Here is a 14,879-nt window from a genome sequence, read left to right on the forward strand (position 1 = left end):
GCACCTGAGGCGGCGCCGCCGGGGGAGCCGCTCCCGGCCCCGCGGCAGGGACGGGGCGGGCGGCGGCGATGGAGGAGCCGCTCTGCTGCTGCGAGTACGTGGACCGGCGCGGCCGGCGCAACCATCTGGTGGCGTGCTGCTGCGACTGCGAGGAGCTGGACGACGGCTGCGACAGGTACCGGCTGCGGGACACGCTCCCGGCGGCGGCGGCGTCCCCGCCGGGTTGCCGCCCTGAGGGCGGGGGAGCCGCGCGCCGCTTGCCGGCAAACTTGTCGGGAGAGAGGGACAGGGGAGGTGGCGGGAGCGGGACGGGGCAGGGGCCGGGGGCGGGAGCGCGGCTGCCCCAGTGCCAGCCGGCGCTGTGCTCGCCCCGCTCGCAGGTGGCTGACGTGCAAGTCCCTGCCCCCGGGAGCGCTGCAGAGGATCGCCGACACCGTCGCGGACCGGCTGCGGGTCCCCTGGTTCTCGGGGGCCGTGAAGATCAACGTCAGCCTCGTGCCGCCGCTCGTGCTGCTGCCCGTCTTCCTCCACGTTGCCTCCCTGCACTTCCTGCTGGGGCTCATCATCCTGACGTCCCTGCCCGTCGTGGTGCTGTGGTATTACTACCTCACCCACCGGAGGAAGGAACGAACTCTCTTCTTCTTGAGCCTGGGGCTCTTCTCCTTGGGATACATGTACTATGTGTTTCTCCGGGAGGTGGTTCCCCGGGGCCACGTGGAGTATTCCCAAGTGGTCGCTCTCACGTGCGGGTTAATTCTTATGCTTGCAGCCCTGTCTCGAGCCAAGAAGGACCCTGGCTACCTTCCCATCCCAGCAGGCGACGAGAAGCCATCGCACCAAGGTTTGCCCAACAAGAGTGTTAGAGGGAGCTCCAGCGGGCTCCATGGCGTCTCAGGTGCTAGCAGCAGTCGTGTTGTGAATGGGGAGGCTAAAGGTTATTGCAGGATGTCAGCTGAGCAGCCAGAAGGTGTGAAAAAGGACTGGTGCACTAAATGCCAGCTGGTCAGGCCAGCCCGAGCAGGGCACTGCCGGCTTTGTGGCAGGTGTGTGAGGAGACTGGACCACCACTGTGTCTGGTAGGTTTTGCACTCCCTGGTTTTTCTCTCTGAGTTCCCTCCTTTTTAAAATAAGCATCTTTTTTTACAGTCCCTGGTAAATAGAGTTGCTTTTGTTATGTGCAAGACCTTATTATACTCTTTAAATGCAGAAAGCTTTGTATTTACCCTTTAAAAGAACAAGTAGAATAACTGTTTATTCTAAATAGGTTGACCTGATAGCTGAAAGCTTTTACCGCATATTTCAGAATTGCCTTCTCTGTTTTTCATCGCTTTGGGGTTGTTTTTTGTGTGGGTTTTCTTGGATTTATTTATTTATTTTTATTTAGACTTGGTCTGGGGAGCACTAGCAGTCCTGCAGTTAAATTGCAGTAGTGCTCTCCTGGGGCACGGGAACCCAAAGCTGCCTTCTGGGTGTGCGTGTGGTGCTGGAACCAAGTAGGTTACAATGTGTCTCAGCAAAGGATACTACCCTTGCTAAAAATTTGAGACAAACAGTCTGCTGCTGTTACCCCACAGGTCTACTGTCTTGTGTTTGTAATTTTTCTATATAAAATTATAAAGCTTCTTTGAAGGATTTTCAAAGTTCTTAGCCTGTGTCGACTGGAAGCACCTTGGAAATGAGGTTCTCTGACAGCTGGGGGAGGGAAAAGAAATAGAAAATGGTTTCTTTTTTTAAGCAAAGTATTCTCTTGTTTCCTTTTGGAGGATTAACAGCTGCGTAGGGGAGCAGAACCATCAAGCTTTCATCCTTGCACTCTCCTTCTTCATGCTCACCTCTGTGTATGGGATTACCTTGACCCTGCATACCATCTGTAGGGGCCAAACTCCATTTGTGGCATTGCTCTACTGCCCCGGGGTCTATTCTGACTACAGGTGAGATGTCTGTCTTGGAGAGAGTTGGGCTGAGGGCAGGCTTGCTCAGGCAGTTTAGCTCCTGTTCTTGTTCTGCTGTCAGACCTGAACACAAAGTGCTCCCTAAAAAACTCTGGAAAGCAAAGACATGTCTCTGCTTTCAGCAAGGTGGGCAGCCTGAGCCTTGGAGAGAGCTCACTATTTATTTGGAAAAAGTGGAAGGAGCTAGGATTTGAAGTATTTGTGGTATGTATAGATTTAAGTGTGTATGCCCCCTGATGCAGGTAATGATCTCACAGCCTGGAATCCACACGCTCTCTCTCCCTCTCATTCCTCACTATTTATCTAGTGACTGTCCTCCAGGTTACCTACCTAGAACATGCCCTGTGTGGCAGGGAAGGTGGTGGGAACTGTTGGACACGAGTTCAGAAACCAGCACTACCAGAGATAGGCAGAGTACTACCAGTAGACAAGTGACTCTTCCTTCCTCTGCTCCATCTCATGACCTGTAGAGTAAGAGCATCCTGGGGTCCTTAAAGCCCGAGCACCATTACAACAGGAAGAAAAGACCTAGGTTGTATGACAGCAATGTGCAAGAGTAGCTCTGATAGTAAAAGCTCTCATTAAGTAAGCCCTGAAGCTTTAATTTTGAGAAAGCCTTTAAGGATTATCTGATGAAAGCAACAAAGTGAGATCACTGTGGCAGATGTAGACAGGGATTTGAAAGGACAGTGATTACCAGGGAAAGTCACTTTAAAGCAGCTGCTCCAGTACTAAATGGCTTCCTTCCCATCTTTTTCCATGCTGCCAGCTCTGCTCTGTCGTTCACCTGTGTGTGGTACTGTGCCATTGTAACAGCTGGCATGGGATACATCCTCCTTATCCAGCTGTTGAACATCAGCTACAACGTGACCGAGAGGGAAGCTCGGCTGGCTCTGCGGGACAACACTGGGCGCAGACTGCTGGGCGGGTTAGTGATAGACACTGGCCAGTATAACAGGGGACTGCTGTGCAACTGGGGCCACTTCCTGAGCCTGGGGTCTTCTCCTCCACAGCGCTCTGCTGAGGACATCGTGTGACAGCCCTCTTTCTGCAGATGGCGTTGTCGTGGCTCGCTGACTTTGTTTAGCAGGGGAGCAGCCCCTCCCACCAGGACTCCTTCCACGCACAACCTTTCCTCGTGGTCAATGTGTGGGCTATCCCCTCACTGGCAACACCAGATGCTTTCCCAGGTGGAATGGTTCTTCACGTGCTGTCAGCCAGCAATAGGATGCAGAAAGCAGTAAGCCATATGTGCAGATGGGGAGAGGAGAAACCTGCTGCCTTTTTCCACCTTGGGAAACAGCACAAAGAGCACAAGGTTTAGAGAACTTGAGTTTCCCTTAGATGTGAATACTGGCATCAGGAGGAACCTGCTGCTGGTCTTCAGAGAGTACACTGGTTCCTGCAAAGGTTAAGGAATCCCTGGGTTTGTACCTACATGTGGCATTTTGAAGAGATCAGAAGAGTGAACAGATGGACCTCTGCAGAAACCAGGCTCTTTGGCTGAAAGACTGTCTAGGCAGTCACTGGCAGCACTCTCCTCTCTGGTGCATTAATTTATTTATTTTTACTATTTCAGATTCCATCCAGCTGTGTACATGCTTCTAATAAGTGCCTTTGTGAGCTACATTCCTGTAGGACTTTGTAAGATCCCTTTACCTCTTGACCCCTAAAGTTGTTGTTCCATCTCTGTCTGTCTAAATGCAGGCTGTGTCTGTATTGGTTTGAAGGTTTTACTCTTCTCCTTCAAAGTGTTTGTGCTCTGGTTATGGGTTGTGACATGTGACAGCAGGTAAATACACCAAGTAAGGAGTTTTGAAGCAACATGTAACTGTGAACCTGGGCAAGCCAAGAGTGCTCTCTGTCTGGTATTACTGTAGCTTTATGGAAATTACATTCATTCTCTGTGGGAGAGTAGGCAATTCTGCTAGCAGCGTATTTGGTAGGTAGCATCTTGGTTGTGTTGCTGTTAGCACAGTGATCTTGTCGCCTCTCAACCTCGTTACTGTGGAGCTGCCTGACTGTAGATCTGTTTTCTCAAGCCAAGATGCCAAGGAACAGATCAACCCTAAGGTACATAGGGAGAGGTAGAGGATGTGTTGGAGGTGTTTGTTTTTGGGATAGATGACCTGTACTGGCAGGTGAATGAACCTGTTAAAATGTGCTCTGCAGGAATGCCATTTTTTCCTCGTCAGACTGTAACTGTACTATGGTCTGGACTTGAGCTTCAGACAAAATAACAAGGTTTTGATGGCAGTGGTTTCTGGATTTTGTGGGTGGGATTTTTTTGTTGCTTTTTGTTTTAAACCCTTTATGTAAGCTGTTGACTGCAGTAAAAGGAAAGGTGTGGCTGAAATAGCAGGGGACCATGGCAGAAGAATTACAGGTTGGGCCTAAGGTGCAAAAGCAGGGATAAGAGCTTTGTCCTAGCTATGGTGCTTTCAGACACGTGCAGCACTCATGGGTCATGCCTGCCCCTGAGTGCACAGGCATGGCAGGCAGCTGGGGATGTTGGGCAAATGGTGTGCATTCACTGTGCTGCTGTGCAGTAACTTAGACAAATGGACGGATTGTGCATGGTGCCAAAAGAAAGCAGCGGCTGTCCCTTGGGATCCCTGCCATATTTATTGTGAGTGCTCCTCATGACATGTCCCAGTCTAAAATAAAGACTGTGTGTCCCTCTTTGCACTATTTGGTTTCCTCAAGTGGTACTTTTTATAACCAGAAGATGATTGAGGAGCAGCTACATTTCTAATGTGGCTGTACAGTTACTGAATTTCCCTTATTTCCTCTTGACCCTTTTCATTCAGTGAGTAGTTTTTTATAAAGAGGTGAAGGGATAGCACTTTTGCTTCCTACCTCTAGCCAAGCACAGTCGGAGGTTCTGACCACTTTCTTGACCTTAATGTGAATAAGAAGGTACTCTGCTGGATTGTGCAAAATGTTCCTTTATGACCTTCTGTTTGGAGCTTGAAGCCTAGTAGTTCAAATTGAGACAAAGTTGCTTCCACTTGAGTTGTATGTAAATGTTTCCAATATATATTTTATCGTGTCTGCTGAGATGATGTCCAGCTCAGCGCCCTGGAGATAGGAGTTCTGCGGGCTACAGGATCTTCTTAGATCTTGTCCTGCTGGCACTGAGGAAGATTAAGGCAGAAGGATCTCCTGGGCTAAATGAACCATTGCAGTGGAGACAGCCAATTTGTCCATCCCTGTGTACTGCATGCCCAGGAATCAATCATGTACCCATGGGCTGAACGAGCTCTGGGAGCTTTTGCAGGTTTGAGATAAGTGATTTCTCAGAGTCCTGCTGCTCCCGGCTGGAGAAAGCAGAGCAGATCACAGGGTACTTCCCTGGCAGTGCTGACCCTGTGGTGCTCACTTCCTCCCACAGGCAGCAATTGGTTGCATCTTTGCAGCCTGCCTGTCACTGTAGCCTTGTCCCTTGTCTCTCAGTGACCTCTTAGTGACTGGGAGGTTTCATCTGAATTGCTTACACTGAGACTCTCTCTGGGCTGTTCTCTCAGGCAGCATGGAATTTGGAGTGCAGGAACAAAGGACCTGAGACTAATGTAACCATTCCATATCTTGGCCAAACTTGCTCCAGTAGAGTGGGGTTGAAGTGCTAAAGTAATTTTAATTTTTTACGCTGGCTCCAGGAGGAACTGAAATCATTCAGGGCACTAAAGGGTTGCAAGGATGGGGTGTTTTTTCTAGGAGGAAAATGGAGTGCTGGTTCCTCAGAAAAGTTCAGGTGGCTGTAATCTTCATAGTAATGGTGACTGTTTCTTTGACGGCATGGCATTGGTTTATCTCTTATTCCTGATAGGATTTGTTTTGTGAGATGAAAAGCATAAAGTAATAGGATATTTAAAAGGCATCTAAATGGGCAGAAGAGTTTCAATCCCTTCAAATGCTTACTTGGGAGCTCTCCTTTTAACATCCCTGAGAATTAGCAGGAAATCCTTGGAGGGTAATACTCCCTTTGCAGTTTTTGCAAGGGCAAACTGTTGTGATCTGGTCTGCTCAGGAACAGCTTCTTTTCTGAGCAATGTCCTGCTGAGCTGGGTACTGACCATGTTGGTAGAAAAATGTTACAATCTAGACATGCAGAGTCAGTTCTACTACAGGGCTCCCTGTGTTAGTAGGTGCCTAGATCTTTACTGCCTGGGAGTTGAAGCATTGGGAGCAGCCTGCATGTGACAGGGGACTTGTGTGTGACCTTCAGGCAAGGACCAGTGTCTCATCTGTAAAGCTGTATGCCTGGCAGTGCAGAAAACAGTACCCTGCTGGCTCTTAAAAGTTTTCCTTGTGTGTGAAGAGAGGACTTAAAGCTGATCAAGAACAGGGAAGAATTTTGGTAGTAGCCAGCCTTGATGTTTTTCCACCCAGACTTTGGACGTTAGTTTATCTTGCTTTATCCATGACCTTTTAAGAGGCATTTGTTGTTTCACAAATAATGTGGACTTCTGCAGACCAGGCAGCTCTTAGGGGGCCAGGGTTCTGGTGGTGTTCTGGTGTTGCTGGTGTTGTAGTGTTATACCCTCTGTGTCCAAATGCCATCACCCCACTGTTTGGTGTCTGTAGTAGGAACAGTGCACCATTAAATACACCCTGTAAGTGGTGGCTTGGCACTCTTTAACTGTGTCTTCCTGCATTGTGCTTTTTTGTAGGCAAATCACAGGTCCTCACATCGACTGTTTCTCCATTTAACTTGTCCTCAAATGACAAAAGTCACTGGTGAGCCTGAGCTGGTGCTGCTTGTGACTTCTAATCACATTTCAGCCTTCATGCTATGATGGTGCTTTTTTTTTCCCTTCAAAGTAGGTTGCTTTCAAGTGTCTTAATGAAACCATTTGCTGTAAAATTTCTTCTGAAGATAAAATGGATACTGCCTCACTGCCTAATGTCTTAATAATGTGCTTGGTTTTTTCCTCCTATATGAATGTCTATTGCCTCATTAGGGCAGAAAGCATATGTGATTATGGATGTTTTCCTGTATTCCTTTCAGTGAAAAATTCTACAGTTACCTTTTTTTTGGTCGCTACCAGGATGTTTGTGCAGCAAAAATCTGTCTGCAGGCAGGTGAGATTCTTTCTGAAATGTGGGAATTCAGCCTTCCAAGGTCTTCTCTTTATGGAATTCCTCTAATGATAATGTGAAGAGTGATGGGCTCTGGAAGAAACTGGAAAGTATTTTTTTTTTTTATACCTGAGCTTTAGGAGGAAATTTTGTGAAACTTTTGTGAGCTTTTTTGAAGAGGCTGATGTATGTATGTTTGTGTCCATTTTTCATCATATTCAGTGTTTCCAAATGGGTATCAAATGAATAAAAATAAATTAATGGAAATGATCTGTGGAGTGGCCTGTTGATTTATGTCAACACATGCAGGCAAGCCGAATGACCAAAAGCTGCCAATATCTCATGGCTATTCAGCTGTGAGCTAGACTTGGGAATAAGGGAGCAACAGGCTAAGGAAGACTTGGTAAACAAATATTCTTCCAGTTCTGCAAGAGTTGACCTTTGAGTTTGTTGGGACTGAAATGAAAGAGACCTGCTGGCAGTTCTCAGCATCCTAGAAACTAGGGTAGGAATTCCCTCATAGTAGGAATTTGAATGGGCATCTTTCATCCTATGAGCAATGTATTATCAGTATCTGAGCAGGTTCCTGGCCTCTTTGTCCCTGTGTCTTGCTTTCCCACTGAGACCTGCCTGCATAATACACCCAGAACCCCAAAAAGGAACAATCTCTTGCTTTAAACCCTTTTCTAAGCTGTATTTGGAAATGACATGGATATTCTCCTTGTAGATAGAAATGTAGCCTTTAATTCTTTGGTACCTTGGGACAGCTGCTGAAAGGCAAGATAACTTTTAATGAGTAGAATCACAGGTGTCTTTGTTCCAAAGCTCTGCTTTGGTTTGCCTGGGTGGTACTTCTGTCTGCTGTTCATCTCTTTTTGTTTGAAGATAACTTTGCACTGCTGACAACAAGGACCTTCCAGCAGGGTTTTAGTTGGATGAGACTGGTGTTTGCAGAAGGGTGTCAGACTTGGACACCTAAGCATGACCAGCTTTCTTAAGTTCAGTGCTGCTGATGGGGACACAAACTTCTGTCTCTCCCTAGTTTTTATTTTTTCTGCTGTTGTGGCTTGGTGTGCTGGCCCTGCAGGCAGGGCTATGCCTGGAGTGGCAGCTCCGTGCTGGGAAGGCCAAAGGCACTGCTGGGGCAGGTGCCCATAATGGGATAACAGGTCTGCAAAGATGTGAGCTGTGGATCATGCTGCAGTGGTCCATGGACTCCTCCCAGGCTAACTACTGTCCCTCCCTGCCTAAAGGGAGCAGAGGAAATTGTTTAATTTTTCAGGCACTCTTTCAGATCCAGCTTGTGCAGGGCCTGAGGGACTTGGAAGTGACTGATGTATAGATTTAATGAGAAGATGGTATTTCTGTGATTAAGGTTTTTGGGAATCTGCGTAAGAACCCTGTAGGACAGGGGTGTCAGTAGAAGATGGGGAGTTTGAAATCACTCCAAGGTTCTGTATTTACTGTTGTACTGCAGTAAAAGTCCTCCCCCCACCCCTGTGCAGGAGAACGAAAGCCTGGCTGTGCAGCCACCTCCCTCTCTTGCTAAGAAAAGCAAGGAGCTGACAGGCAGGAGTGTGCCTGAGCTGTGAGTGTGGGCTGATGACCAGCATTAAGGCATTGACATCTGCATCTAGCCAAGTGTTGTAGCAGGAGGAATGCTCTGCCACAGCTGCAGGCTGAAGCTGCTTCCTTGGTCTGACAAGCTCTCACACCACCCTCCTGTGGGAGCCTGAATTTGCAAAACACCAGCATTGTGCCAGGGATTTAGGGGTATTCTGTGCATCATTTGGCACAGCCTTGCTTCTGCCAAAGAGGGATGGGTTGTTTCAGCCAAGTGTGGATCAATAGGGAAGTCAAGGGGCTTCTCATCTCCCTTTTGGTTTAGACCATGTTCAGTATGAATTTGCCTGATCCCTGAACCTCTTCCCTATCCCTCAGCTGGATCTAGCTGAGGCTTCACTTCTATGCTTGCACTGGCGGTAGACCAGGGCTGTCAAAGCACAGCTCCTGGACTTTCTTCTGGCTTCTTGCTGTTACAACTGTCCAACCAAAGAATGTCTTGTCAGGAGAATCTTTCAAACCTACTAGGAATAGAAGGAAACCCTGGAAGGTGAGAGTCTTGGAGGCAAAGGACAGTTTCCAAAGTGTTGACTGTACTTCAAGTTCTTTGGAGGAAACTAAACTTCACATAAGCAGCATTATTTTCATGGATGGTGAGTGGGCACTGAGATGAGTGGGAGCTGTGGGCTTTGAGGACATAATGTGCATTGCTGGGGAAAAAATCTGCAGTTTAGCAAACTGGATACACTCCTGAGTAGCCAGTGGTTTGGGGCACCTCTTTAGCTCTGCAACATGTACATTCAATACATACCTAGCCTGTTACTAGGGTCAATTCCAGGCTGCATGTGGACACATCCACTCTACTGCTACAAACTCCTGTTCTTCCACTTACAGCTGCAGCATATTCTGTCTCTGGCTGGCTGGAATTCTGCCTTCTGTCTAGCCGGAGATGTCTTCTCTCTCTCACCTTTTGTCTTCCAGGTTACTATTTTCCTTGTGTTGCATTTGGTCTATAGGAGCAGCTAAAAGGATAATGCAACAAAGTTCTTCATGCAATGGAGAAGCAAAAAAAGAGCCTTTATTTAAAGAAACACTACACCTATTTAGAGTAGTTTGTGGAGCTAAGCATGGACATGATCTAATTGGTGCTCGGGAGGTAACACTCCTGTTATGTAGCTCATGCACCCTGCAGGTGCATAATCATTGTCATAATTCTTTTCTCTTATGTTTTTATTGAGCAGCATGAGAAATGCAAGGCTGCTTCCCTGGTTCCCAGCAGTATCCAATGACATCCTTACACTATAAATCCAGGCAGAGGATGGGCCAGAAACCTTCCTTGCTGTGTCCATTCTCAAGCCCCAGTAGGGAGGAAAATTCCAGCAGAAAAATGGGAGTATAAGGGCTGGTTCAGGAATTTCAGGAGCTCATGGCTCATGGCAGAGACTTGTAGTGGGGAAGAATATCCTAAGAGCAAGTGGATTGCTGTTAGCACCAAGTGTGGCTGCTGGCTGCACTAGGGCATTCGGGAGCTCAGCTCCAGCTCTGCTCCTCCCTGCCTGCCTGTTTGGCAAAAAATGCTCCCCACTCTTTCCCACAACATGAGTTATCCAGCCTCTCCCAGCTTGTGCTTCCTCTCACAATCTGCCTCTTAATGCAGCCAGATGGTCTGAGCTCACCCACACTCCGCGCAGGCACCTTCAGCTCCCTGTGCTGGGAGAACATGCTCGTCTGACCTGCTCCTGGTCAGGTCTACATTGAGCCTTTGGGAGATGGGGAATGTTCGAGTGTTGCAAAGGATGGCTCCAGGAGGTACCTGGGAGTGACAGCTGTCTTCAGACCTGCATCAACAGCCTGCTTGACAGCCTGGCTTTGTGGGCAGGGTCCTTTTTGTGGTCACATCCCTGTGTCTGCATGGACAAATTCCTAATGCTAAAGATCTGGAGTGTGCTGCTATGCTTGGGCACCCACCCTTGTCCTATGCCACTTTGTCTGCAGCACTTAGTGCTGGTCTAGGTCCCTGGCTCTGGCCTTCTATCCAGGGCCATTTAGCTGGCTTGACACAATGGGCACCAACAGCTCAGTTGTATTTGTTTCAGATTTGGGTTTATTGGAAACCTTCAGTGCATATATGGATTTTTCTAATGATCTGTTACAAGGTAACAGTAAACTGTTGTCTTTCTGGTATTATTCAAGTACTTCCTGTACTGCCAAATGCTTTTGGAGAGCTTTGCCTATCTGGCTGTGAGAGGGAAGTGATTCCAGCTTCCTGCCTTATGTTGTTGCTAAGACATAGTGTATCTGATCGGAATACCCTGTCTGCATTATGCTGCAGGTAAAGGTTAAACAGTAGCATGAAACTTTCATTTTAATCATGCCAGCTTTAGCTTCTGTAAAAGCTACAATCTGCCTTTTTCTTAGAGTTTTGTCTTTTTTTCTTTGAAGTACTGGATCAAGTGAAACAGCCCAGACAGACATGCGCGATACGCCCTGAAATATTAAACAGCTTGGGAAGTGTTTAAATGACAATTTGGGCTCATAAACTTGGGATTACTGCTTGGTACCAACATCAAAGCACTGTGCTTGTGAACTGGCCAGTGCTGCAAACAAGGCAGCCCCTTACAAAAGAACGCAGGTTTTAGACTTTCTATATGCAATGATGTGATCTGGATCATTAGCAAATACGGTTTGCATAAACAGCTCTTCCCTTTCCTCCTCCCATCCAAACTTTCCTGGCACAGTTAGCTAGAAACTGTGCTCTGGGTGGCCAAGTTCACAGCAGTGGTTAGGGGTCAGCTGACAGCCAGGTCTGTCTGCCCTTTGGACAAGCTGTCCCCCTACAGAGTACTGCCAGCGAAAAAGCACCAGTTACTGCTTAGGCAAAAAGAGGTGCAGTTCAGTTCTCTGCTTCCTTGGATAGTGGAGGATTTGTGTCATTGCTGCAGGTCTGCATGTGGAAATGGCCTTAGCCTCAAACACACCCTTGCTAGGCTTTGGTTATCTGGGCTTCATAACCAACAGCCAAGACAGAGGCTTGAGGGGAATGACTCCATGAAGTGCAGCGTGAAACTGTCAGATAAGCTTCCACCTATGCTGTGTTTACAACACCAGTGACCACAGGGTCACCCTTTGGCTTAAGACCCTCTGCACTTGGTAAGCCTTCCCCTGGAGTTGTTTCAATCAGCAGGGAGATAGCACTGAACAGAACTGGTCTTGTCTCCTTCCCATCTCATCTCTCTTCTGTCATGTTTGGAAGTTGGGGAGAATTTCAGCTACTCTCCTGCGTAGCTGGTTTCTTCTTTCTTCTCTTTCCCTTTCCTTTTTCATCAGTAATGGGTACTGCCTCCACGCCTTGAATGCATTCAGTGTAAGTCTCCTGAAAGAAATTAGGAACGCAAGGAACAAAGTGACAACGTGCAGATGCGTACATGACATAACAGTCAATCAAAAGAGAACTTCTGTTCAAAGGGGGAATTCAGATCTTGAGAATTTGTCCTTTCTGCTGTTAATTAGGGCTGTCACATGTTAAGCATCTACGTGCAGACCATTTCATTGATATGTCAATCATGCTGGGGAAAAATAATATATTGCCCTTTTCTATTCCTCTCCACCAACAATTTTGCTCTTCCAACAGGATTCATTAGCTGGTGTTTGCTTTGCACTCTAAAGATGGAAGAGGTTTTCTGAAGAATAAACAGGTCCTCTGAAAAAAGTGTCTTTAGGAAAAATGCAGGCTCATTTGGTCCAAAGCAACCCCTTGGGAGTGCAAGCAGCTGGGCTCCAATTCTTCCCTGATTTTAATCACCCCATCAAAGGTGCCCTTGCCCTGGGTTCCCATGTGAGCAGTAGGGAACCACAGTCCTGTCTAAGGAAGAGTTTGTTATGGCCAGGTCTGAACTACCTTTTGCAAGTGGTGAAAGAGATAAAGAAGAATGTCAGGTGATTACGCTCCTAATAGGAGGTCATATGTAGAAGGAATCCAGTCTCTTCCTGGGTCTGACTTTCCCCTGGTTCCTCCAGTTTGCTGGCTTGTTAATGTTAAACTGTGCACTATTCAGACTTTACTGACACAGCAAGCTAGAACAGGTTTGCTCTACCACATAAGAGGTGAATTTAAATTTCACTCTTCCTCAAAGATGCTGCAGCTCCTTGTTGGGGCTGTGCATAGGCACAGCCTCTTCCTGATTGCATGCAGCTACCATGCTTTCATGATGAGGCAGGTGAACAGACTTCTGTTTTCTGCTGAACTTTGACAGTAGCTTTTTCTTCCTGCTAGAATGCATTTTATGGAACAAGGAGTGGATTGGGTGTGTCCAGCTCCAGTCATGATTGGTAGAACTGACTGCTCTAGTTTTTGCTGCTAAGTCAGGCTGGTGACGGCATAAATTTAAAGTCTCATTAAGTAGGATTTCTAGTTGATCAACATTGGATTTTTGAACTAAATCATCTGCTGTGGACAAAAAAGTACTATGTAATTCCTACACAATCATTTGGCTTGTTATAATTGTACTTAAAGATTTTCCTAAGGCAGCTTTCAGCAGAAGCTGCATGGCCAGATCTGCTAATCAGCTTAGAAAGTTTCAGCTTTTTATCCTCACTTAGGCATTCACGGTATTCTCTTTTTTTTCAGATTTAGAAGCCCTATGAAGGGTGCCATTACACTTTCCTTTCCAGGCTGCATGGAAACTTAGCATAAACCTCTACTGATGCTGTCTGTGCATGTCATAGAAACAAAAGACCAGCAGCATAGAACCTGTTTCATGTGTTCCTGGCGAGCAGCTGACCTGTAAAAAGTAGTCCCTAAAATAATCTACAGGGTATATTAAACTAAAGTAAAAAGAACTGCTAGTAAGGGAATACACTTACTTGTTACTGTGTTCAGTAGCAATCTTCAGCCTCATCCATAAGGCCCTTTCTTCCTCCATGATATGATCAAACCATGCCCAGAAGCACTTCCTCATGAGGCAGACTGTGTGGAAGGTACTTGCTCTCTCTTCCTGGGTAGAGAGATAATCCTTGTACTGGGGAGGAGGACAAAGAAACAGGTGAGAATGGCTTTCTTTTCTTCTTTTCCCTCCCAGTCTCTGGCCCAATAAATAAAACAGTGCTAAGACTCTGGCAGTGGAGAGTAGTGGGCACAGGAGTGAAGGAAAATCAGCTGGGAGCAGGGTGAGACAGTAGATGGTGGAGGAGCAGTGTGTAAGAGAAAATTCTGTGTGGAAGAGAATCATAGAGAGTGAGAAGCTGAGAAAAAGTCTCTGAAAAAGGGAATAATGTAGCTGGAATGGGGAGATAGCATAACTTTGCAAAGATTGTGCTACAGGTGACTGAACTGCACTGTGTGGTTACAGGAAAGTGTGGCAGTAGCCAGCTCTCTTGGTTGCATTTCTCCACAGTGGTGCAGGCCAACCTTTAGCCAGTTCCTGAAGCCCCATCTCAGTAACATATGGGAATAGAAGTCCTCAGCCCAAGACATCTTCTCCCTGAGACTCTGCTGGGTGTCCTGCAGCCAAGTCATCAGGCATTTCCTCTGCAGGCCCATACTATGGTGCCTTTGTGCCACCTGAGTAAAGACAGCAGAGATAGCAGCTGGTTACCCGAACTGGTGACTACCCAAGTATAAAGCCACAGAAAACTGGGTGCACTAGAAAATCATCTCAGCTTGTTGGGGTTGCCCAAATCCAGATTTCTGACAGCTGGAATAATTTATAGGATCCCACAAAGAGGGGTCAGCATAAGGAACAAGACCAGTCTCTCTACCAGGCCACTGCTGCATCACTTCTAGAGAATACCCTTTTGAATGAGATGCTCAGTTTAACTGACTGTGAATGGGGCAAAGGAATGGCCTGTAACAGCTTAGTCCAAGCCTGTCCATAATGCTGACCAGCAGGGTGGACATATGGAACAGCTTGTACCCATCTACTTCTTCCCAGCTGGAGGCCTGTGTGCATGTGGTGAAGCACTGTGACTAGCTCCAGTTCCAGCTATTTAAATGGAAGCTTTCCAACTTAGCCCTGGGCTCTGGCTGGATCTTCAGGATACAGCTGAGTTTTATCAGTCTCTTCCTGATAAGGGATGCTGACTCAGCCACGTGTGGAAACGCTTCATTAGCAATATTCCTGCATCAAGGTCTTCGAAGCTGCCACTTGCTGTTCTGCACTAAGGATAGGGCCAGGACAGAACAGATTGTTGGATTATCACCTGTAGTGTCCTGCCACTAGCAGTGGCCAACTCTGTACCAGCAACTTCAGAGAGAGTGAAAGCCCTGATGATAGGCTGGGGTTA

General features: G+C 47.1%; 2 protein-coding genes across 5 annotated transcripts in view; one reads left to right on the forward strand and one right to left on the reverse strand.

Moving 5' to 3' along the window:
* Window positions 1-14,879, forward strand: part of ZDHHC23 (zinc finger DHHC-type palmitoyltransferase 23) — a 19,761-nt gene continuing 4,882 nt past the window's right edge. The window contains exons 1-5 of one of the 4 annotated variants that reach the window (XM_056488473.1): window positions 1-175; window positions 381-1,076; window positions 1,764-1,931; window positions 2,722-2,880; window positions 2,966-7,304. In XM_056488473.1, coding sequence (XP_056344448.1) covers window positions 69-175; window positions 381-1,076; window positions 1,764-1,931; window positions 2,722-2,880; window positions 2,966-3,029 — 1,194 coding nt within the window. In that variant the 5' untranslated portion in view covers window positions 1-68 and the 3' untranslated portion in view covers window positions 3,030-7,304. Of the gene's footprint in view, window positions 176-380; window positions 1,077-1,763; window positions 1,932-2,721; window positions 7,305-14,879 lie in introns of those variants that run through there. The other 3 variants (XM_056488465.1, XM_056488492.1, XM_056488482.1) reach the window with 3 other exon arrangements.
* Window positions 10,679-14,879, reverse strand: part of CCDC191 (coiled-coil domain containing 191) — a 20,830-nt gene continuing 16,629 nt past the window's right edge. Inside the window, exons 14-16 of the mRNA XM_056488453.1 lie at window positions 14,005-14,157; window positions 13,461-13,615; window positions 10,679-11,970 (exon numbers count right to left, since the gene is read on the reverse strand). Of these exons, the coding sequence (XP_056344428.1) occupies window positions 11,838-11,970; window positions 13,461-13,615; window positions 14,005-14,157 (441 nt within the window). The 3' untranslated portion in view covers window positions 10,679-11,837. The remainder of the gene's footprint in view (window positions 11,971-13,460; window positions 13,616-14,004; window positions 14,158-14,879) is intronic.

Source organism: Oenanthe melanoleuca, chromosome 1 (assembly GCF_029582105.1).
Source record: "Oenanthe melanoleuca isolate GR-GAL-2019-014 chromosome 1, OMel1.0, whole genome shotgun sequence".
NCBI classification, from domain to species: domain Eukaryota; kingdom Metazoa; phylum Chordata; class Aves; order Passeriformes; family Muscicapidae; genus Oenanthe; species Oenanthe melanoleuca.